This window comes from Hemiscyllium ocellatum, chromosome 8, assembly GCF_020745735.1.
Source record: "Hemiscyllium ocellatum isolate sHemOce1 chromosome 8, sHemOce1.pat.X.cur, whole genome shotgun sequence".
In the NCBI taxonomy this organism is placed as follows: Eukaryota; Metazoa; Chordata; class Chondrichthyes; order Orectolobiformes; family Hemiscylliidae; genus Hemiscyllium; species Hemiscyllium ocellatum.
The window spans coordinates 91,443,110-91,468,984 of record NC_083408.1 but is presented as its reverse complement, the minus strand read 5'-3'; the positions used below and the strand labels follow the sequence as shown (position 1 = coordinate 91,468,984).

Genomic DNA, 25,875 nt, shown 5'->3' with positions numbered 1-25,875 from the left:
ACAACATCTTCTCATTGTTCAATGTGGCATAATCACATACTGGAAAGTCTTCACACAGTTGAAAATGTTCACTTATTCAACAACGACAAAAAGAGAAGAAAAAGTAAACAAAGAAAAGCTGCAATTGGTTCTGAGATCACATAGGAACTACATGGCATTTTCAGCAACAACACATGTCCAATCAATGAATGATCATTGTACCCAGCACACATCTGTTCCAACTGGATGAGATGAGTTGAGTAGATGTGGTTTATATAGATTTTAGGAAAGCTTTTGATAGGTCCCACATGGAAGACTGATTGAGAAAGTTAAAGCACGTGGAATTCAGGGAAGCTTGATGAGATGGATCAGAAATTGGCTTAATCATTGGGTGACTGGAGGCCAGTATCCAGCAAAGTACCACATTGATCAGTAAGGAACCCTCACTGTTTTCTATATGCATAAATGATACAGATGAAAATGTGGGGGGGGAGTGTTTTTCAATTTACAGATAACACCAAGATTATGTTAAAACATGGTAAACTCTCCTGCTTAATTTAAAACCAGCAACACAGATAAAAATTATTCCGTGCAGTAATGTGTGAAAATTCGGTAGGCCAAGAACTAGTTAAAGTAAAAATTATCAACTTTATTTCTTAAAGTAAAACAGAGAATAATAAACTAACAATTATTTTCAATTCCCTCCTCTGACCTAAGCTGTGTACTCTCCTGCAGCTCCTCAGCTCTTTTTAGCGTCTCCTCTACTACCTTCACTAACGCAACTGGCTTCGCTTCTTTTATCACATCTTTTCCCACAGTGCCTTTCTTTAACAGTCAGCACTGTGACTTTGTGTTCCATTTTACCACAGTGGAAGCACCTGAGGCTTTTCATCTCCTTTCCAACCTCCTGGGCTTCTTTTTTATCCTGTGGTAAATTCTTACCAGTGCTCTCTACTCTTGGTTTAGTAATATAGGATCTCCACTTCTCCCAAAATCTATCCTTCACAGGATGAAATTCTGGCCGGAAGCTTGTCTTATGCACCAACATGTACTCATCTGCTAATTCTGCTGCCCTTCTCACTTCCTGAACTCTCTGCTGCTCCAGATGAATTCCTACCATCTCTGGAAGTGAGTTATTAAATTCCTCCAGCAGAATAACCTCTCTTAAAGCCTCAAAGGTCTTATCTATTTTCAAAGCACACACCCATCAATCAAAATGACTATGTTTAATGCTTTTGAACTCAATATATGTCTGACCTGGTTCCTTCTTTGTGTTTCTGAACCACTTCTGGCACCAGTTCATGAGCACTTAAAATAGTCTGTTTAACCTCTTCATAATCTCTTGACCTCTCATCTGACAGTGTGGCAAATACCTCACTAGCTCTGCCTACCAGTTTACTCTGAACTAGCATTACCCATAAATCCTTGGACCACTCCATCTGCCTAGCCTATTTATCAAATGAAATAAAGAAGGCTTCAACATCTTTCTCATCAAAATGAGGCAGAGTTTTGACATATTTATAATTCAGAGATACTGTATAGGGAATATTAGAAACAGACCAAGTTCTTTGAAATCTGAGTGGTCACCTAAGCTGTTGGTGACTTTTGTCAAAGATGGAGGCCCAAAGGAGCGGGCAGTGAGCTGAAGCTACCAGGTGACTGCTCTTAACTTTCATGTCAGGAATTATCGCCATCTGTTTTCTATCTGACTATGCAAGATCAGGAAACTCCAGAACAATGAGGAGAGAATAGATGCTACAGATACTTACACTAATGCCTCTTGATCTTCAATGGCATTACCATCACCACATCTTCCATTATCAACATCCTTGGGGTTACCACTGACGAGAAACTCAACTGGATTTGCCATATTAATACTGTCTACATGATCAGGTCAGAGGCTAGAAATCCTGCAACGACTACCTCACCTTCTGATTCCCCAAAGCCTGTCCACCATCTACAAGGACATGTCAAGATAGAATACTCCCAACTTACATGAATAAGTGCAGCTCCAACAACACTCACGAAGACTGACACCATGCAGGACAAAGCAGCCTGCTCGACTAGCACTCTATTCATCCACCAACAGGGCCACTAGCAGAAACGTATACAACCCACAACATATACTGCAGAAATATGCCAATGATCTTGAGACAGCACCTTCCAAATCCATAACCATTTCCATCTAAAAGGACAAGAGCAGCAGATACATGGGAATACCATCCTCTGGAGATTCCCCTCCGAGCCACTATCCTGGAAATAAGTCATCGTTCCCTCACTGTCACTGGGTCAAAATTGGAATCATTTCCTGAACAAAAGTGTGTACCTATCTACAGCACATTGACTACAGCAGATCAAGAAGGCAGCTTACATCACCTGCTCAAGGACAACTAAGGGTGGACAATAAACAGTGGCTCAGCCAGCAACGCACACAGCTCACAAACAAATTTAAAAAGTAGGCATGCAAATACACGTCTATGGGCTCATGCCACTCACTAGCAGGATTCTCACTGCACTGTTCAAAACCCCATTGCAAAATTTGAAGTTTTTTCTCTCTCAAATTTCAAATCTAATTTCTTCCAATTTTGCCATAATTTCCCAACTGACACACCACTGCCCATAACATTTAGGGTTGGGAAGATTCCATTCTTGGTCTCTGAATAATTGCTACAAAAATAGCAACAGTGAATTCATAATCAAGGTCATGGCTCCTTTGACTCTTTTATATAAATGACTGTATGGAAGCCATGAACGTAACGTAACATGCAACGTTCATCTGAATGGTTTTAAACACCACAATACCACACAATTCAGATTAGTCCACTTAATTCACATCCCTTTCCACTACATCACTATATGACTATCGTTATAATATGCACTAGCTATGGGATGAATTATGACAAGTAGCTTTAATAGCATCTCCATCCCTGTGACGTCTACCACTAAAAATAACAAAGCCAACATTGTTTTGTGAAGGCCATCAGCTGCAAATTCCCTTCTAAGTCATACACCATCTTCATTTGGTATTAAGTTACTGGGAAAATAGTTTAGATTTTCATCAAACAACATTGCAAGCAGACAATCAAAAGAAGGACCAATATAACCAATATTATTGAAGAAACACTAATGCCACAGTTCTCCTGACCATTCACCGTAACTTCAGTGGATGAGCCATGTAATGACAGTATTAAAGTAGGCGAGGGAATTTTTCAATGGTTCACCAAATTATATCAAACAATTGGAAGAAATTAACCCCAATTGTCGTTATGTCTTAAAAAAATTACACTATAAGAGTTGCAGATTCTCTTAACTAAATAGCCATTACCCAAAATGTACCAACATTTTAATGCAGATGGTTGATTTTCATTTGTTTTGCACGTTAGCAGATAACAGTAGATGCTATAATTATGACAGGTCATTATTCCTAATCAATGTACAAAGATAGATGTGAAAATTAATAAATCTTCGTACATAGATTTAGCAGTTAAATGAGTTTTTTAAAAAAGCAATTTGTTCATATCACATCCATCCAATGATGTGCCCAATGTCTCCAATAAGTCACCTTTGCACTGTCACTGCTACCATTATTGTCAATGAAAACTTGTCAGCAGCCAGTTTCAACTACAGGTTGTTCTGCTATAATGGTCATTTCGTCAGTGCAAATTGGTTATAATGCAATTGATGAATTTGGATAACACAAACTTTCTACTGAAGGGATATAGTGGTTTTCTATTAGCGATCTTCCACAGCCTGATTTTCTATTGCACGAGGTTGTAGAGGAACACAATTGTCGCATTACAGCAGATTGACCTGTCCAGCACTTTTAGTAAAAATGACTATTAACATCCCATACCAGGCTTTTCTTCACATCCGTTATTGAACAGTTGATTTTCTTCCTCTTTTGAATTATCATCTTCTTCTCCTTCAAAACCTATAGTGAATTCAGGTCTAGAAAACAGCATACTATCTTCAAAGCTGTCAGTTGGTTCCTAAAGGAGAACAGATATGTGCTGACTTAGAACTTACATGAACTATCATTGGATATAAAGCGGCAGCACAAGTTCCAGGAGGTGATTGCAAATGAGAAAAAGAAGCAGGGCTTATCTTAGATGATGTTGGAGTAGTGGGGAGATTGACAGAGGAGAGTGAAGCCCCAATTTGAAATGGCTAACACAGATGCACCCACATTTGCTCCTCTTTGATTTTACAGTGCTAAGATGCAGCAGTCTACAGTCAGAATAGCCATTTTGCTATGGACAAAGTTATAAAAATTAACATTGTGCATCAGCATTAGGAACTCGTTAAAAAGTAATTAATGTTCATCTTAAAAACATATTTAAAGGCTGAATTTTGAGGAGTGCTGCAGCCTGCATGCCCCACCCCTGGCCCTACATAAAGGTCAGAGGGGAACCTGCCCATGATTTGACAGTTGTCTTGCAGCAATTTAATGGTGGAAGCAATGTTAAATGTTTTAATAAAAGAGTGCCCCACTTCAAAGACGTGTCAGCAATCCACTGGCCAGCAGTTCTGTTTCACAGCAGCACCAATCAGAAACGATGGCCATTGCTGGCACCACAAGCAGGGCAAGCTCATCCATGGAGCCCACGTCAATTCAGGATTGAGGATCTCAGTGAGCAGGCTGAGAGGACTGGATTCAACATGTCGGGGATGAGCAATGATCCTGGGAAAAGGAGTATCAGACAACCACAACGAAGAAATCCTTCTTTGGGCCTGGCACCAACCCATGACGCTACTTTTATTAAGCATTCCACATGGGCTGGGCCTTAAGTTGGGTGGCCTGTAATATGTCAGACAGGTCATAAGTGGGTGGCTAGGTGGTAGGAAGACCAGCTGGTGGATTTTACATACCACCAATCTCCTTCCTCATGTACTTTCAAACTTGCCAGCGGGTAAGCATTAAGTCCAGTTTCAACAGTTAACATGCAAACCACATTTCATCATATATTCATCTCTCCTTACCACCAGTTTGATTTCCTCTTTAGGTGCCAATCGCTCCAGCAGCTCACATGCGAGTTGGTAGCATAAAATGCTGGATTGACATAGGTTGCATTCAACCGCACTTTCATCTTTCTGGCAAGTATGTGAGCCTCCCCAGGGAGCTTGGAACACATTGTTTATGATGGAAATTATGTCCTTGGCTAATCCATGGTCTAGACCCATAACCATACCATCATCTTGCAATTCCATCTGAAGCATTGAGATAGAAGATTAAAGAAGAATTAATTGCTTCTGCATATATATCCCTAATGGCTTAGAATAACTTCACACCAATATATATTTGATTGGTATTTTCAATATGAAATGATACAGTAACATGAATTAATAGGAACAGGCATAGGTCATTCAGCCTGTCAAACCTGCTCCATCGTTTAATATGAACAAGGCTAATCAAACACTTTTACTCACCCATTACCATAATCTCGTGTGCCCCGATAATCAGAAATCTATCAATTTCTACTTTAAACAAGCTCAAAGGCTGAGCTTCCACAGCCCACTGTGATAGAAATTTCCAAAGGTTCATGATCCTTTAAGCAAAATAATTTCTCCTTCTTTCAGACCCTTTATGTTTAAATTGTGTCTCCTCACATTTGTGTTCTCCTGTAGATTCCTCAACCAGGGGAAGCATCCCACCTGCATCTACCCTGTCTTTTCCTTTCAGTACATTGGAGATTTCAAGGAGATGGTGAGCAAATGGGTATCCCTGGGAGGTAGGGGGTGGAGTGGAGTTGCTGTGAGAGACACCCAAGACTGAGGGGTTGGGTGTGGCGCAAGATGTACGTGCATGAATGGATGATTGTATAAGTGGGTGAGACCTTGGGGGTGAAGTAAGAGATGGCATATGAGATCCAAGGCAGGATGGTGTGTGTGAGACCCCAGCAGTGAAAGGATAATTTGTGTTTGGACAACATTTGCTAAACAATCCAACGTTTGCCAGGAATTATACAAACAACCAATGTAGAACTGTGATTTGGGCTCTCAAGTGGTGTAATTTAGCATACGGAACTGAAAGGTAGATGAATCAATATAAGAAGCTGGAGTCCAGTGGGGTTTTGCAGGGATCATTGTTGGGAACCTTCCCTTTAACATATCATTTATAATAGATTCTAACACTCTCTCTAATACTGATTTTAGGCTGCAAGGCCTGCAGCCCCATTTTCTCTCTTGCTTTCTTGTTACATTACTACTTTCACTACCTTCCAATCTGAAAAAAATCAATCCAGAATCTATTGAATATTTGAAGAAAATCATAAAAGCATCAACTTTCTCTACAACCACCTACTTCAATGCTCTGGGATGAAAACCATCACATTCTTGGGGATTTATTAACCTACAGACCTGTTCATTTCTCGGGTGCAATCTTCATACCAATACTAATTTCCTTCAACTCGTTTTCCCTAGTCAATTGGATCTCTACTTCTGGGCGGTTTATTTAATGAGGAAGTTAAAATACTTGTCCCAAGAAGCTGTAACATATTCATTTTTTATAGACATTTTTATTGGAAATTTAACATTTTTACAAGTTTACAAAAATAAACAAAACTCTCAAGTACAAACATTGATATACAATTAAATCTTAAATAAATATTAACCAAAATTTTACAAAAGAAAAATACCAAGAGAAAAATAACAAAACTAAACTAACTACTAATCTAACCTACAACTAACCAGCGTGTATAATTAAGTCTCTTACATTATTCAAATATGAGAAAGAAAAAAAACAACAGATAACACAGAAATTGGATAGTGAGATACATGCTCGGAATGTGTTAACATCAAATGTAACAAAACCCGTATTCGTGCGGGATTCCTCTCCCAAGGGGTCCGGACCAGCCAGGTTCACAATCTCAATTAACTAAAAGCCCTTGTTTGGATAGCCGAAATATCTGTATTTATATAATTCAAGAAGGGCTGACATATTTTACGAAATAATTCAGTCTTTCGGTGCATATTTGTAAGGAAGTCAAGGGGAATACATTCCATAATTAATCTGTGCCAGTTTGAAAGTCCAGGGCGGCCCCACAGCCACTCAGTTTACCAAAATATTTTTCCTTGCACAGAAAGAGAGAATAGAAAATAATCTCTTCCCGTGCATATTCAGGGAGGGTAAGTTCGAAAAGCCCAAAAGGAGAGATACAGGGTCCACTTTAATTTCTGTTCCTAAAATTTCTGTCAGGGTACTTGCTACTTTAGTCCAGTATCTGCGGATCTTATGACAGGTCCATAGGCAATGTACAAGAGTGCTCACCTCTATTTTACACTTGGGACACATTAGAGATGTTCCTGCATTAAATTTTGCCAATCGATCCGGTGCTATATGGGCCCTATGAAGTATCTTCAGCTGGATAGCCTGAGTTCTGTTGCAGATGGTGATTCTTCTGGCGTTTTCCCAAATGTCATTCCATATTTCTATAGAGATTTCTAGTCCCAAATCCCGATCCCATGGTTTAAGCAGATTGTCTATATCTCTCAATACTTCATCACTTAGTAAATGATAAATAGCACTGACGGAAGATACCCCCATTGGTCGTAGCACTCTACATTCTCTATCTGATTTATAAAGACTATCTAATAACGTAGTCTTCTTCTGTATATAATCTTGAATTTGGAAGTATCGAAAGAGGTCTCCATTAGGTAATCCGAATTTCGGACGCAGCTGTTCAAAAGACATCAGAACCCCTTCTTTAAATAGGTCCCCTAAACATGAGATACCCCTGGATCTCCAGAGTTTAAAAGTGGCATCTGTAAACCCCGGTTGAAATCCCCATGCTCCCACGATCGGAGCATAGGGAGATGTTTTATGTGAGTTGCCCTCATTTTGCCGCATTATATTCCAAGCTTTAATTGTGTTTAGTATTATAGGGTTTTTAACAGTGATTCGTAATGATTTTCCTCTTGTCTGAAAATAAAAGGTTAATAAGTGGGCATTTTATGTGAGAAGCCTCGATGTCCAGCCAGATTGATTGTGGGTCAGACAAGACCCAATCAGCTATGTAACTTAATAGGGAACTTAACTGATATTTCCTAAAATCTGGGAAGTCCAATCCTCCCCTTGCCTATGGAAGCTGTAGCTTCTTCAGCTTAATGAGGGGCCGTCTATGATTCCAGATAAAGGAACCCAACCAGTCATATAATTTACGTAGTGCCAGCCTCGGCAGCATCACTGGGAGCATTCTCATAGGGTATAGGAGACGGGGCAGGACATTCATTTTAATTAGTGTTATTCTACCCAGCCAGGATATTGGAAGGTCTCGTCATCGCTGGAGGTCCTGCCTTATGCTTTCCAGTAAATGTACAAAGTTAGCCTTGTATAACTGACTAAATACTGGGGCAATAAAAAATTCCGGGGACCACCGAAAGGGAAAGTGGGATCCATCCACTAAGTGGGGTATCATAGCAAGGCCACCCATTGGCATAGCCTCCGATTTTGAGAAATTAATTTTATAGCCTGAGAATGCACTAAATGTATTAATAACTTGGATTAAGTGAGGCAGACATCAGAGGATTACTGAGGAATAGAAGAACATCATCTGCATAAAAGGTAATTTTATGTTTACCTGTACCAATCCTCGGGGCCATTATATTAGGATCAGCCCATATAGCTTCTGCTAGTGGTTCAATTATTAGTGTAAATAAGTGGCGAGAGAGGACATCCCTGACGGCAGCCCCTATCCACACTGAAGCTATCCAAACCTAATCCATTGGTAACCACAACTGCTTTGGGATCACTATACAATGTTGAAACCCATTTGGTAAACACCTTTCCAATGCCAAACCTTTCCAATGTGTAAAACAAATATGATCTTTCAACCCTATCGAATGCCTTTTCTGCGTCTAATGAGACTACTACTCCTGGTATCTTTCCCTGATGGCAGACTTGAATCATATTCAAAACCCTTCTAATATTACTGGATGATCTACGGTCCTTAATAAACCCTGTCTGATCCTCCTTTATCATATGTAGCAATACCCTTTCTAGCCTAAATGCTAACGTTTTAGAAAGGATTTTAAAATCTACATTTAGCAAGGATATTGGTCTGTATGATGCGCAATCTTCTGGGTCCTTTCCTTTTTTAAGGATAAGAGAGATATTTGCCACTTTCAACGAAGGCGGGAGACAGCCCTGACTGTATGCGTAGTTATACATGTCCATAAGTAGACCAGCCAATATTCCTGTAAATTCTTTATAAAATTCAGCTTGAAAGCCATCTGGGCCAGGTGCCTTCTGGCTCTGAAGTTGCCTGATTGCATCAAGTATTTCTTGGACTGTTAGGGGAGCATTTAAGACCGATACCTGTTCCGGAGTTAGGTCCGGAAAGGTCACATTTTTTAAAAAATTATTGCATCCTCCTAGTCCTGTCTTCACAATCCTGTGGTATATATTAAAAATCAGAATAAAATTTTCTAAAGATTGCATTAATCCTTTTATGATTATGAGTCCAAATGCCCATACTTTCCTTGATAGACGTGATAGTTTGAGGGGCCTTTTTCTCTTTGCAAAAAATGCTAAGAATCTACCCGGTATGTCACCAAATTCATACAACTTTTGTTTTGCAAACAATATTTCCCTCTTAGCCGTTTTTAGTAAGCGTGGTGTTTAGAGCGGTCCTAAGGGCCGTAATCCTTTGCAATTTGATAATAGAAGGTCTATCAGCGTATGCTGTTTCAGCTGCTTTTAAGCGAGTTTCGAGCAGACGCTGGTTGTTCTCCCTTTAATTTTTTCTGGGTCGCTGAGTATGAGGTGATCAAACCTCGCGCGTAAGCTTTGATGGTCTCCCACATTATTGATGAGTTGCTAGCCGTACTTAAATTAATCTCTAAAAAAGTTTTAAATTCTTGAGAGAAGTACTTTACAAATTTACTATCTTTCATCAGGAAGGGGTCCATATGCCAATGCCAAGGAGATGTCCCATTGTTCCTCGTCTTGATTTCCATATATACAGCAGCGTGATCGGAAATTGCTATGCTACCTATTTTACAGGATGATATGGAATTTAAAAAATTGAGGGGGCAAAAAACATATCAATTCTGGTATGACATTTATGTGGATTGGAGTAAAAAGAAAAATCTCTGCCCTGTGGATAAAGACATCGCCATACATCTACTAATCCTAATTTTTTGTTCAAATCCACCAATTGTCTAGATCTGGGAGATACTTCTGCAGTACTCTTGGGAATCCTATCTATTTCCAGATCCATAATACAATTAAAGTCTCCCTCTATAATTGCATGACGGGCACCGAGAGCCATCAATTTTAGGAAGGATTCCGTTATAAATTTAAAAGGATGTGCCGGGGGCAATACAAATTTAAAATCCCATATTCCTCTCCATTTATGAGGGCTTTAATCAGAATAGATCATCCAGATTTATCTTTTATCTGTTTTAGGATTTTGAGAGGGAAATTCTTCCGAATAAGAATAACAACTCCCCTGCTTTTTGAGCTAAAAGAAGAAAAAAAAAGGCCTGATCAAATCCACCCTGTTGTAATTTCAAGTGTTCTTTATCCAACAAGTGTGTCTCCTGTAGGAGAGCTATATCAACCCTTTCTTTCTTGAGATGTGATAATATTTTCTTCCTTTTGACTGGCCAATTACTCCCTTGACATTCCAGGTGCACCACTTAACCGACTGATCAACCATAATCGTCCGGACAAATCCGCGACCCCTCAGGAGGGGAAACTCTATCCAGAACATCCCGAGCATAGAGCATATAAAATTCACAAAATTAAAGGCTCTCTAATACACTCACAACAGTATAATAAAAAACTATTTCTAAATTTTAAAAAAACGTATTTAAATGGAGATTATTCCCCCTTGTTCCCAGGGGGTATCACTTCCTTTCCAAAGGCCCATCATATCCTCTCCCAACCAGTGTCACACCCTTGACCCTGGCGCTCCTCATGAGGATGAGGAAAATTCAAATATACTACAGAGTTAGAGTTAACAGTGAGCACCCTACCCTCACCACCTCCCCCCAACCCGCGCTCCCCCCCCCCACCCATACCAACACCTGGATATATTTGGTAATGTTAATACCATGTATAAACATATATAACCTCAACAAGTAATAATTAAATATAATAATACAAAATAATAAGGGAAAACAACCCAGCTCCTAGAGACAGAGGTAAAATAGAATAAGGTAACCACCTCCCCCCGCCAACATTCGCTAGAAAACCCAGCCTATATATATATTAAGGAGGGAGGAGAAAATTGTTAAGTAGAGAACAAATAAATAAATCCCTCTCCCCACCCTCAAAGGTAATATTAAACAGTAAGGTAAAAGAATAAAAAGGGGGGAGATATAAACCGGAGTGGAGGGAAGGCAAACCAACATCAATTATCTCTTACAATTTATCTAAGAGAGTCCAAAAATTCCTTAGCCTTTTCCGGCGATCCGAAGTTATACATGGACCCTTCATGGTTAAAGCGTACCATCGCTAGGTAGTGTAAAGAGTACTGAATATTTAAGTCCCTTAAACACTTCTTTGCCTCATCGAATGCCTTCCTCTTTCGGACCAGAGCTGGGGAAAAGTCCTGGAATAACATGATCTTGGATCCTTTATAGATCATGGCTTGGGGATCTTTTCCAAGATTTCTAGAGGCTTCTAGGAGTATCTGCCTCTCCTTATAGCTCTGCAGCCGGAACAGGACCGGGCGGGGGCGCTGGTTCCAGCCGGGTCCGTGTATTGCAACAATTCTCAAGGTCGTCAATGTGGTTCTCTAAGTCTGGACTCGCTATTCGAGAGTCCGGACCTGATCCATGGCCAATTGCGCTGTAGTTTCGGAGGTCGCGGCCTTTAGCTCCGCCCCTCCGACTCGGCGCTCGATTTCCTTAATGTCTCGGTCGTGCTTTCGCAGCGCGGCCGAGAGTGAGTCCCATCGACTTCAGGATTCTTCAATAAAAGCCTCGATCTTCGCATCCAGTTTGGAGATGATTTCCACAAAGCTTGCCACTGTAGGTAAGTCCCCCGGGGCTGCTGCGGACGCCTCCGCTGCAGCTGGAGAGGGTGGGGGAGGGGTTCCTGCTCGCTGAGAGCTGTGGGCTCCCTTCCCTTTAGTCATTTTTACTGAAGATTAAATTGTTTAAATTCAATACTAAGCAACTAATTAAATTAAACAGCTATTTTAAATGATTTGGTGAGTGTGGTGGGGGTGAGTGACCCACTTTGCCCAAGTCTTGGAAGGAGCACTGTAGACTCAGACTTGCTGGATCGCCACCATCTTGGATCCCCCACATATTCATCTTTAAATAGTGCACAGAATAACATAAGCTTAAATTTCACATATAATGTAATGTAATTAAATCATTACCTGTTTCAATATCAAATCAAACATCAGAATAAAGCAAGCTAAGTTCATCTCATCATCATCAGAATCAAAGTCAATGGCTCTTCCTCCTGCAGATCCAAAATTCTTAAAACAACCACGGAATGGACTGCGCAATGGACTACGGAATGGGCTACGAAAGGGGCTAGGAAACGGACTTAGAGTAACATGTTGGCATCTGCGTCCAGGATCTGATACAACACTAACCTATGGAGAAAAATTGTATTCATTAGGACACAGCTCTAAGAAAATAAAATAAAGTTACAGTATAAAATATACGGTCAAGAGCCACCATTCACATGCTGACCTTTGCATATTGTATTGTGCACCCAGTTTGAGGCTACTCTTTACTTATCTATGGCTTTAAAGAGAAAAATGAAAAGAAAACTTATTTCCTAGAGTAGAAAGTGCCCACTGAACAAGTGTCCTATACTGCGCATGAACAGTTTGTCACCTTTGCTGTTTGTAAAAATTACTGTTTAGAGGATTTTGAGGAATAGAACCACTACGAACAGCAGGACTTCACATTACATGTGAGCAGAATCAAAATATGAAACAGCAGCTTAAGCAAATTTAACCGGGGCACATTCAATTTACACATTAAAATTTCAATGCAATATGATTTTTAATCACAACACACTATATGATTTCTCATGTTAAACAATCTTTGAATCTCAGTTTGCACTGAAACCTGAACTCACCAGTTCTTCTCAAATGAATGATTTGGAGGTACCGGTGTTGGACTGGGGTGTACAAAGTTAAAAATTACACAACACCAGGCTGTAGTCAAACAGGTTTATTTGGAAGCAATAGTTTTCAGAGCACTGCTCCTTCATCAGGTGGACTGTTTGCCTTCCTTGTGGACCTGATGAAGGAGCAGCACTCCAAAAGCTCGTGCTTCCAAATAAATCTGTTGAACTATAATGTGGTGTTGTGTGATTTTTAACTTCTCAAATGAGGCTGGTCAATTACTAAAGACAGAACTTTAAGTTATTTTTCTTTCTGTTAGGGATATGATCTTTTTATCTCAGTTCCTCTCCCCTGCACTCTTTAGAATATGTCACACGACTTCCTAAGGGGTGGACAACCAGCTGTCAAGTTCTGAGTTAAAAAGCATGGTGCTGGAAAACCACAGCTGGTCAGGCAGCATCTGAGCAACAGGAGAGTTGATGTTTCAAGCATAAGCTCTTCATCACGGTGGCTCAGTGTTAGCACTGCTGCCTCACAGCATCAGGGTCCCAGGTTCGATTTCAGCCTCCAGAGTTTGCACATTCTCCCTGTGTGTGTGCGGAATTTCTCCGGGTGATCTGGTTTCCTCCTATAGTCCAAAGATGCGCAGGTCAGGTGAATTGGCCATGCTAAATTGCCCACAGTGTTAGGTGCATTAGTCAGAGGGGAAAGGGGTCTGGGTGGGTTACTCTTCGGAGGGTCGGTGTGGACTGGTTGGGCCGAAGGGCCTGTTTCCACACTGGAGGGAATCTAATCGAATCTGTAGTCCTCACTTTCTCCCAGCTATCAGATTCAGAGTTAGGCGAGCACAATGTCTTTTCCAATATTCCCTGAAAGGGGAGGGGAAAATGCATTTGGTGGTGGGTCACTCTGAAGGTACAAAAATGGTGGAAAATGATCCATTGAACACTGAGGGTGAAAGAGTCCACTGGGTGGTGTAGGACCCCTGGCCAAAGAAGGGAATACAGAAACAAAGGCAACAAAAGGAGCACTCAATCAATTTTGAGCTTGTTGTGACATTATGGTAGGGGTGTTACAGGATAAAGCTGAGTCCTTTATTTCATTTATTCGTGGGATGTTTGTGTCACTGGGTATGGCAGCATTCACTGACCATCCCTTACATTATGGTCAGAACAGATCATTCAACATCAGAGATCAAAACAGATAGAGCCCAGCTGCACAAAGGTGAAGAACAAGAGAAGAAGAGCAATTTGGATAATCGACTCAAGAGTGAGGGGTACAGGCAGGCACTTCTCCATGCCAGGCAACATCCTGGTGAACCTTGTCTACACCCTCTCCAATTACCATTCATTTGGTAATGTGGTGACCAGAACTGTATTCAGTATTCCAACTGTGGCCAAACATACTGTAACATGACCTGCCAACTCTTGTACTCAATACCCCATCCGATGAAGGAAAGCATGCCGTATGTCTTCGTGATACAATGGACAGAAGAGCTTATTTCCCTGCTATAAAATTCTATGACTAAAATAATACTAGATGATTTCAGGCACTTTCAATTGAGGATCTATATTAACAAAACAACAATTTTTAAGGATCAAGATTTAGCTCAAGCAGCAGGAATGCTGGTGGCAAAATTGAAGTTAAATTTAAATAAATACAGAGAACTTAATCGGATTCATTAATGGAGCAAAGAAATTGCCTGAGTCAGCGTATCCCAGCACAACTACTTGACCTGTCTCAACTGGAAAAATTCAATGCAAAGAACACAATGATTATTTATTCTGTACAGTTAATGGAAACAGGCATAAGTAAAACCTACCCTTCGAGTTAGGTTTCCTGGCTGGTCATTGGCTCTTGCTTTTCTTTGATTTGCCAATTCCTTAACTGAGTTAACTCCGTCGGAAAACATACTGATCAATAGCTGGAGAGGGACGATTATATCTAGTTCTGATAAAACCTAATTGAAGGATTGATCAAAACTACATTTGTTAGACAGCAGAACCTTTAAACCAGGAACATTTGCAAACATAATCTGAACACTTGTTACTTGAAATGTTTACATTTAAAAGTTTCTGAATGTACTATAATTCTCAATCAGTTGCTTAAATTATTTCATGTTTGATACTTGCATTTAGGTCTTCAAACAATGATGATTAATCTTTAATAATAATTCAAAAGAAATATATATACACACATATACAGTATTTAATGTTACACTGATTGCAAAACAGTTAATCTTTTTGCATAGATTTGTTCTTAAGTAATAATGATGGCAAACCTTTTGCAACTCTAAGATTATGCATATCTGTTAAACTCATCCAATAATATCCAGGCGCTAATTAGCAAAACTACCTGATCTACATGGTAGCACTTTCAGGAGTACTATAATCTCCATTAATAACAACCAAATACCTATGATTCTATTTAATTAATGTTAGATTCAAACAAAAAATATGCAATAAATGTTGTACATATTATTTATGCATTTGGTTTGCAAACATTCGAAGCAGCTGAAGTTTGAACCCAGAGCTACAAGGAGTCTTAAGTTCAGAATAGACTTTGGTTCTGGATTTATGCTACATCTTTACAATTTCATGCAGTACATACATGGCAAGAATCAACAGTCAATGTTGTCTTTGGCACTGCTGGAACTGAAATAGGTTTGATAGCAGGAACATAGAATTTGGACAATTGATACTGCAGACACTATTCAAATATAACTAAAACATAGATGAGAATTAATACTAAGTTTTCAAATTAAAACTCATCAATAAGGATATTGACTTACATGAAGCCAAAGCAAAGCTTGTTCCTGTACTGAAGCGGGGTAGCCGGTAAATCTACAGCTAATAAAACCAAACATCTCTTCCAAGGAAAACGGCAATGGACAAAGTTCAATATCAAACATTTTGCTGAAATAAATCAATGTTAACATTAGCTTCCAATCAAAACCATAATAACAATACAAATGAAATGAAACTCAGCAACAGAATAGTAGAATATTATTGCATTTTTTTATAACTTTACGAATATTAAAGGTAAGCACCTATAGTTAAATAATTTAACTATAAAGTGCTTGCTCCATCAAGCTATCCCCAGATGTTACATTTTATTACTTACGACGACTCCTAATATACTAACAATGTTCCAAGCTCACACTCGGAAGATGTTGTCATTGTCAAGCAAGCATATTTATTTGGCAAATAGGAGACTGAATGCATTATTATTCCTGAATGCTATTTGGAAGCCACAATGCATTCCCTAACCTCGTATAAAGTAAATTATACTCTTGCTTGCTATGGAGAGAGAAAAACTTAAGAAGTACCATTTGTGGAGAATTAGAATACAGCACAAATTTCTTTTTACGTATATGAGGGTATTGATTTAGGATCCCACGGGAAGAAATCCCAACCCTCAAGAGCTTCAAACAAGTCATCACCAGTAATCAACCCACCAGAGACTTTGAATTGTCTACAGATAAGTGAGGGTGGGATAAGCAGAAAGAATTGTTGGCCATGGTGCAATGAAATCAGAAACAATAGCAGTGGGGTGGGTCTCAGTAACCCTAACCTCATCTCCATCCCTGCCTCTCTGATGCCAGGTCCCTCGATTATGCACCGATTGCCTTTGAATGATGACTGAAACCCCAACTCAAAGCCCAGAAACAAGTCCAACAATTTCTTTCTGGGGCCCACAATCGCATGACAAGACTCTTAAGTGGTCACTAATTGACCACGTAAGGCTGTCAATTAGTATCTGAGCATTCTACCTTACATTTAATAAGTATTCATTGATGGTAAGGGTTTTGGGGTATTCTGAACTCATTAATTTCAGAGTTCTTATTGAAGTTCTTATTGAGCACTGATTAAATTGGTCATTGTTTGAAAATTACATTGATCAAGTGACAGGCTCTAAACACTGTTCTCCTCATTAATGAAACAATTGTACACCTCGTTTATTAATGGACAACCAAGTGATTAGATTAGATTAGACTTACAGTGTGGAAACAGGCCCTTCGGCCCAACAAGTCCACACCGACCCGCCGAAGCGCAACCCACCCGTACCCCTACATTTAACCCTACCTAACACTACGGGCAATTTAGCATGGCTAATTCACCTGACCCACACATCTTTGGACTGTGGGAGGAAACTGGGGCACCCGGAGGAAACCCACGCAGACACGGGGAGAACGTGCAAACTCCATACAGTCAGTCGCCTGAGTCGGGAATTGAACCCGGGTCTCAGGCGCTGTGAGGCAGCAGTGCTAACCACTGTGCCACCGTGCCGCCCACCAAGTGGATCGATTAATCTCTGCAACAAGTGTAGTTTCAGGACACCCTCACTGAAGTAGGGCTATTGCACTGCAGCATCATGTCTCAACATACACAATCATGAATGATTGCTCACTGAAAAAACTCTCAATGCTTTTTTAATGAAGAATTCAATTTTCTTAGAAATTAACATAATTAAACTGGAAAAATATTCTGGTATGTTGTTACTTCCGTGAAAGTTCTTGCTATTTTATCCCTTTCATTTTATTGCCACAGGCATGTTAAAACTTTAAAGCCCAAGATAGATATTATTAAAGAAAAATACAAAAGTGGGGCATTGAACAACAAACATTGAACATACCTTAAAACCTCTTTAAACTCTTTTAATTGGTTGTCCGGCACCTCAGTTCGGATAGATTCCAACCATTCTGGCATAATGCATTCCCACACAGCTTGATTTATAACATTATATGGAATAAGGCACAGAATACGATTCAAGCCTTCCTTTAGCTGTGTCACAGTACTGCAGCGCTTGTCCCAATACCCACCAACCTGAAAACACACCTTGCCTCAGTACAGCTTGCATTTGTATGAATACCTTTCTCATAGAAAAACATCCAAAAGTGGTTCCCCTAATGTGGAATTAGACGCCAACTGACACTGAGCCACAATGTAGTTATTAGGAAGGATAACCGAAACATTTGTCAGAGAGGTGAGTTTTAATTATGGTCAAAGGATGATAGAGAGGTTGAGACTCAGAAGTTTAGTTGCAAAATTTTAGGGATTACGGTTTATTAATGACCAGATAAGCGGAGTGGGAAGAATACAGGAAAAGGAACTAAACAGATTTACCTCAATGTCAGTTGCACTTCTCATTATTCCAGACAATACTGGCAGAGACAGATTAAAGAGGTGACTGATAATGAAGAAAATATGTTTGTCTCAAATTTGCTATCACAGCAATTTATCACAAAATAAATATACTGTATTTGGAAGCAGCCATTTACTGATTGTTGTACATATCTTTTGAGACCAAAACGCAGAATTCCTCATTATAGTTTGATAAAGGCTTTTCTGGTATTGCTTGAAACGATATAAACCACATCCACAGAAAGCATCCAAACAGATTTGAATTCTGAAAGTTTTAAAATAAACAAGATATTTTGATGTTATTCAATTAATTTTTAAGAATTTGTACAATCTCAGTAAGTTAGAGGATTTGAGTATAGTCAACAGTAACATTACATTTGTATATTTAGCAGTCACAGTTCAGAGGAGAAATGTGTGGCTGTTGGCTGGCACATGGGCTGAAAATGCTTTTAGTAGCCAGACCTCATGGTCTGAATATTTGTCAATTAGGTTTTGGGGCTAGAGAAGCTGTAGAAAGACCTGTTAGAGACAGTGGAATATCAGCAACAAATTTATTTTAATCAATAATCTCAGGTAAGATTTTTCCATGAGATGATACATCCCAGAAGTAGGAGGAAAAGCATATTGCCCATTCAGCAGCACAGCAACCTCGGGGAAGTGTTGTTGCTGTGGAAGCAGAAAGAAGTTCTAAGGCCTCCAGAATGTAAGAGAACACAATTTAAAATGCTCGGGGGCTGAATACAGGCAAGGAAACCTGTGCATGGATAATGATAAGGGCTGTCTCCCTTGCCTGAGGACTTCTGTTTGCCGCATAATACCTTTCCCACCTCCAGTCACTTTCAAGGTCACTTGAGAAGCTGCCTCCATTTAACTGGCTACCTTCAGACATAGTGAGACACCCTCTCTCAGAGGGTGCATAGCTTGTTTGCTTCATACCGGTGGCAAAATGCTGCAACAGTGCCTCTGCTCCCACCTCCAAGGTACTACCAAATTCAGGCTCTTGGATCCTGAGAAGGTTAAAGCAGCTTAATATTTTGGTACAAGCAAATTAATTATGTGGAAAAAGTTTTGATGAATTATAAATTTGCCTGTTCATTTCTAAGACATGGATCATACCCAAATAACAAGCTGAAGGCTCCTACTTCACTGTTATTAACGGTTCTGTCTTACAATGGCAGTGATGAATTAACTTTAGATGTCTTCACTGCAGATCTTCACTGCATCACATGAAGCAAACCTTTTTTTAATCTTAGAAGAAGGTGTAAAATTGGTCTTTTTCACTCACATGCTGTGTATATCAGATCATTATTGTTCAATTTTAATAAATCAACAGTCTTGCTCAGTGTGTACACAATGTCCTTGAGTGATAATAATACATCATGGCAGATACATGAACATGTTTGAATTTGTGGGTTGAGTGCAAGTCAGAGGTTAAATGGAGAAAAATGCCGAAAATGTCAGAAAGCTGGCTCCAGTGAACCAACTTCCAGAGCTTACTTAGGACCTGGATGGAGAGCAGGAAAGGCAGAGAGCTCACCAGGCAACAGACGACTGTCAAGCAAATCCTCTAGAGTTTGCCTGCAGAGTTCTAATGGAGGGTTGGTCCCTCCCTCAAACAGATTCCCATGCCTGATTGAGAGTTCCGTATTGGGAATCAGAGTACCTGCTGAAAGTCTTACACATCTCATTTGCTCTGACCATCCTCCATGCACATTGCTAAGGACCTGCAATCCGCATTCTACCATTACTTTCTCCAGGAATTCTGTGATGAACTGACGGCTCCTAGTAGGAAGTCCACCCTACTGGAAGACTTCCAGGATTAAATTTCCCCATTGGAGCTCCTTGAGATCAGGGTGGTGAGGAGTGCCACCAGTTGTGGGCGATTCGTGTTTAGATTAGATTCCCTTCAGTATAGAAACAAGCCTTTCGGCCTGACAAGTCCACACTGATCCTCAGAAGAGTAACCCATCTAGGCCCATTCCCCTAACCTGTATTTACCCCGACGAATGCACCTAACACTATGGGCAATTTAGCATGGCCAATTCACCTAAACTCCACATCTTTTGATTGTGGGAAGAAACTGGAGCACCTGGAGGAAATCCAGGCAGACACGGGGAGCACATGCAAACTCCACACAGACAGTCACTCAAAGTGGGACTCAAATCCTGGTCTCTGAGGCTGTGAGGCAGCAGTGCTAACCACTAAGGCAGCAGTGCTAACCACTGAGCCGCCATACTACCCCCCCCCCCCCCAACTGCCTTCATAAATTCCCATCCCTAGCATCCAATTCATACTTAGGAGGCGGATTTGAAATATGTTAATGAGACTGTAAGTTTCTGGTTTAACATTCTGGGTTTGCCAGCCTTGAGATACCAGCAGCTACACAACATGAGGATAACTTCACAGTGGTGGAAAGTAGACAGGATGTACTGCAGCTATTGTAAATTGTGGTGGAGGGAACAGATATTATACCAATGGATGAAGTGTTGTTGTCTGTTATGTCCCAAATAGATTTAAATTTCTTGAATGTTATTGAATCTGCACCCTCCAACACACTCCTCACCTTGCATTACAGGTGGTAGAAAAGCTTTGGGGAGTCAAGAGGTATGTCACCAGACAAAGAATACCAGTGGTTCTGTTCACCGAGCTGGAAGTTTTAGTTGCAAACGTTTCATCCCCTGGCTAGGAGACATCATCAGTGCTGTGGAGCCTCCTGCGAAGCGCTTCTTTGATGTTTCTTCCGGTATTTATAGTGGTCTGTCCTTGCCGCTTCCGGGTGTCAGTTTCAGCTGTCCGCTGTAGTGGTTGGTATATTGGGTCCAGGTCGATGTGTTTGTTGATGGAGTTTGTGGATGAATGCCATGCCTCTAGGAATTCCCTGGCTGTTCTCTGTCTGGCTTGCCCTATGATAGTAGTGTTTTCCCAGTCGAATTCATGTTGCTTGTTGTCTGAGTGTGTGGCTACTAGGGATAGCTGGTCGTGTCGTTTCGTGGCTAGTTGGTGTTCATGTATGCGGATTGTTAGCTCTCTTCCTGTTTGTCCTATATAGTGTTTTGTGCAGTCCTTGCATGGTATTTTGTAAACTACGTTAGTTTGGCTCATGCTGGGTATTGGCTCCTTTGTTCTAGTAAGTTGTTGTCTGAACATGGCTGTTGGTTTGTGTGCCGTTATGAGTCCTAAGGGTCGCAGTAGTCTGGCTGTCAGTTCTGAAACGCTCCTGATGTATGTTAGTGTGGCTAGTCCTTTTGGTTGTGGCATGTCCTCGTTCCGTGGTCTATCTCTTAGGCATCTGTTGATAAAGTTGCGTGGGTATCCGTTTTTGGCGAATACCTTGCATAGGTGTTCCTCTTCCTCTTTTCGCAGTTCTGGTGTACTGCAGTGTGTTGTAGCTCTTTTGAATAGTGTCCTGATGCAGCTTCGTTTGTGTGTGTTGGGGTGGTTACTTTCATAGTTTAGGACTTGGTCTGTGTGTGTTGTTTTCCTGTGTACCCTTGTGGTGAATTCTCCGTTCGGTGTTCTCTGTACTATCACTTCTAGGAATGGGAGTTGGCTATCCTTTTCTTCTTCTCTCGTGAATCGGATTCCTGTGAGTGTGGCATTGATGATCCGGTGTGTTTTTTTCTATTTCCGTGTTTTTGATGATTACAAACGTGTCATCGACATATCTGACCCAGAGTTTGGGTTGAATTTGTGGTAGGACTGTTTGTTCTAACCTTTGCATAACTGCCTCTGCTATGAGTCCCGAGATTGGTGATCCCATGGGTGTTCCGTTGATTTGTTCGTATATCTGATTGTTGAATGTAAAGTGTGTAGTGAGGCACAAGTCCAGTAGTTTAAGTATGCCGTCTTTGTTGATAGGTTCCGCCTCCTGTTTTCTGTTCTGTATGTCCAGTAGGTTGGCTATTGTTTATCTGGCTAGGGTTTTGTCAATTGAAGTGAACAGTGCCGTCACGTCGAATGAGATCATGGTTTCTTCTTTGTCTATGTGTGTATTCTTGATGGCGTCCAAGAATTCCTGTGTTGATTGTATGGAGTGTTTGGATCCGCTGACCAGGTGTTTCAGTTTCTGTTGTAGTTCTTTGGCCAGTTTGTACGCTGGTGTCCCTGGTAGTGATACTATGGGTCTGAGTGGGATGTCTGGTTTGTGTACTTTGGGTAGTCCATAGAATCTGGGGGTGTTGTTGCTTTCCGGTTTCATTCTTCGTAGGTCTGCTTTGGTTATCTGTCCGTTTTTTTGTAGATTCCTTAGTGTGTTATTTATTCTATTGGTGAGTTGTGGTGTGGGGTCAGAATCCTTCATTTGGTAGGTGTTAGTGTCTGCTAGTAGGTCTTGTGTTTTTTTGATGTAAGGAGCATTTCAGAACTGACAGCCAGACTACTGCGACCCTTAGGACTCATAACGGCACACAAACCAACAGCCACGCTCAGACAACAACTTACTAGAACAAAGGAGCCAATACCCAACATGAGCAAAACTAATGTAGTGTATAAAATACCATGCAAGGACTGCACAAAACACTATATAGGACAAACAGGAAGACAGCTAACAATCCGCATACATGAACACCAACTAGCCACGAAACGACACGACCAGCTATCCCTAGTAGCCACACACTCAGACAACAAGCAACATGAATTCGACTGGGAAAACACTACTATCATAGGGCAAGCCAGACAGAGAACAGCCAGGGAATTCCTAGAGGCATGGCATTCATCCACAAACTCCATCAACAAACACATCGACCTGGACCCAATATACCAACCACTACAGCGGACAGCTGAAACTGACACCCGGAAGCGGCAAGGACAGACCACTATAAATACCGGAAGAAACATCAAAGAAGCGCTTCGCAGGAGGCTCCACAGCACTGATGATGTCTCCTAGCCAGGGGATGAAACATTTGCAACTAAAACTTCCAGCTCAGCGAACAGAACCACTACAACAAGCACCCGAGCTACAAATCTTCGCACAAACTTTGAACAAAGAATACCATTTATCTGAACTGTTCTTGTCACCATATCATTTGATTGGGTGTTCCAGTTAGTTTTCGCAATGGTAATTTGTCTTATCATTGAAGGTATGGAAGACAGCTCATTGGTATTATCCTTAATTGTTAAGTGGAAGCAAATATGCACTCTCAATCATTATTTCCTGGCACAAGATTAGTTATAATGTTGATCAGCCCAAGTTCGGATGCTATCCAACTGTTGCTGCATATAGGCACAGTATGTTTCATTACCTGAGGAACTGTGAGTGGAGTTCAATATTTCTGATCTTAAGAGGGAGAAAATGTCATTGAATGGGTTAGATTTGTCTTGCCTATGTATATGGGTTATACCTGGAGAATTTTCAGTCTACAAACAAACTTACTCTTGCAAACTCCATGGGTTTGGGGAGAAGACACATGACCATGACATCAAATCGAACATCACAAACAGTCTTCAACCATTTGGTGACAAATTGAGGCTTGAGCTTTTCCACTAGGCTCCCCACTTCATCATCAAGCATGTATGCAGTAGAATGGAACCATTGAAACATCATGCTAACCAACCTGGCTAGACTTTCTGTAGGTGTGTTTTCACTTGGAGTGCAAAGGCTGACCTATGTAGTAAAAAGAAGTAAACACCAATGTAATTCGTCTGATTTACTGGGATATATTTCAGAAGATCACCCAACTACTGTAGACTTTATCCAATTTTTATTCGATTGTTTTCCACTAGATTGCCACTCACACACTGAAGATAAGAATTTACCCCTGAAGAAACATGTCAATCGTAAACATCATGGACTAGTAATAATGAAATATAAAGAAAAGACACAGTAAAGGAAAACAAAACTGAGCCATACAACAGCAAAGTTTGTCAAGTACAAAACCTACCATGCTGTACAGTAATTAGTAATGCTATAACGGGGAAGAAGGACAAAGCTCCCTTGTATACTCAGAGGAGAGAAAACAAAGTTATCTTATCTGCCTTCGGAAACCTCTGTTCACTGGCCCTGAATGTTGATTAAACTAGTTCATTCAGAATTCTCCAACAAATCAGTTGTACAATAGCTGCAGTATAATGCTAGCTTTCTGTGATTTTGTTGCCATTGATACCAATGGTACTACAACATGTCTGGTTGTAGCATAGAGCAATTAATTACACAGCACTAAATGACAGGCATTGAAAATAGGTTAATAATCTTGGGATTAAGGTCATTACATCTCATGAAAGTAATGACATTATCTGAATTTCTATACAACATAGGTCCAGATCTTTCAGCTGTACAGTCGTTATGATTATTTTCTGCTACCACCTCTGTCTTGGCTTCAAATTGGAACCACCATAGAACAGAGTTACGGATCTATGTGTTGAATATAACTCCAGCAAAGTCCTTAGTGACCACCTTCAGTTCACTGACTAACATATTTTTAAATACAGTTGTCACTCTCATCAGTTTACAAACTCCCCTTCTGACAAGATAACACTGCCTCCACTGTTCTCCAGGAAAGCAAATTCTGAACACTCACAATTTTCTGACTCACAATTCCACCCTCATACTCAATCCCTTCCTTTGTCTCATTGAAGGAAAATTTGACATACTCCTGTGGCCCTTCCTATCGTCTCCACAGCATCCTGACTGGGGCAACCATACTTCTCAGACTGATTGCATTTGACCTGCAAAACTAACTATGGCCCACTTTTTGGGTTGCAAAAACTTGAATCCCCAGGTTCTGATATGGTCATGAACCTGACTGACCAAGGCCAATCCCATGGACTGGAACAGAACTAGCTCTTTAATTGACTGTGGGAGTACACCCTGACTGACATTGGTCCCCCTGACTCCTCATGCCGTTGAGCACTGTTTCTCTTTAATATTCACACTTGGCTATTTGTTTGGGGCACATGCAGTGTGTTTATTTTGTACACAGCTGGCACATGCTGCAGGTGTGATGCTAATGTAGCATGTTGCCATACAATGATATGTCCATCCCACCTTGGCTGTTGAATGCTTACTAATGTCACAAGCTACCTGCCTTTCCCCTAAAAGGTAATGCGAACCACAGTAGCTGGTAGTCTGTAATTGAGCAAAAAAGTTTATTAAGAAAGCTATGTGATACATTCAGTAGCTGGATCAAGAGTGTGGTGCTGGAAAGGCACAGCAGATCAGGCAGCGTGCGAGAAGCAGGAGAATTGACTTTTCATGCATAAGCCCTTCATCAGGAATACACTCAGAAGCTGGCAATCTGTAACTGAGAGCTGAACTTAGTCTATCCTCGGGCCATAAAAAGCTGTTGTGGCTCTGTTCGCCGAGCTGGGAATTTGTGTTGCAAACGTTTCGTCCCCTGTCTAGGTGACATCCTCAGTGTTTGGGAGCCTCCGGTGAAGCGCTTCTGTGATCTTTCCTCCGGCATTTATAGTGGTTTGTCTCTGCCGCTTCCAGTTGTCAGTTCCAGCTGTCCGCTGCAGTGGCCAGTATATTGGATCCAGGTCAATGTGTTTGTTGATAGAATCTGTGGATGAGTGCCATGCCTCTAGGAATTCCCTGGCTGTTCTCTGTTTGGCTTGCCCTATAATAGTAACGCTAAATCTTCTCCCAAACTTTGAGCCATAAAAAGCATCCTGTGTAGATGATTGAGATACATGTTTATTCTTGTGTACAAAGTGATCTGACAAAAGCATGCAAATTGTAGGTGTCTCTGAGTTTCAATGTCAAAAGTTGAAGAGCT

The 25,875-nt window shown here is 40.7% G+C and overlaps 1 protein-coding gene across 3 annotated transcripts in view; it reads right to left on the bottom strand.

The window, feature by feature from the left end:
* Positions 1 to 25,875, bottom strand: part of LOC132818384 (protein unc-79 homolog) — a 213,267-nt gene that overhangs the window by 129,673 nt on the left and 57,719 nt on the right. For all 3 annotated transcript variants that reach the window (XM_060829360.1, XM_060829361.1, XM_060829362.1), the window contains 7 exons: positions 23,532 to 23,762; positions 17,652 to 17,842; positions 15,808 to 15,931; positions 14,839 to 14,976; positions 12,312 to 12,533; positions 4,960 to 5,187; positions 3,833 to 3,968 (listed from right to left, as the gene is read on the bottom strand). In XM_060829360.1, coding sequence (XP_060685343.1) covers positions 3,833 to 3,968; positions 4,960 to 5,187; positions 12,312 to 12,533; positions 14,839 to 14,976; positions 15,808 to 15,931; positions 17,652 to 17,842; positions 23,532 to 23,762 — 1,270 coding nt within the window. The remainder of the gene's footprint in view (positions 1 to 3,832; positions 3,969 to 4,959; positions 5,188 to 12,311; positions 12,534 to 14,838; positions 14,977 to 15,807; positions 15,932 to 17,651; positions 17,843 to 23,531; positions 23,763 to 25,875) is intronic.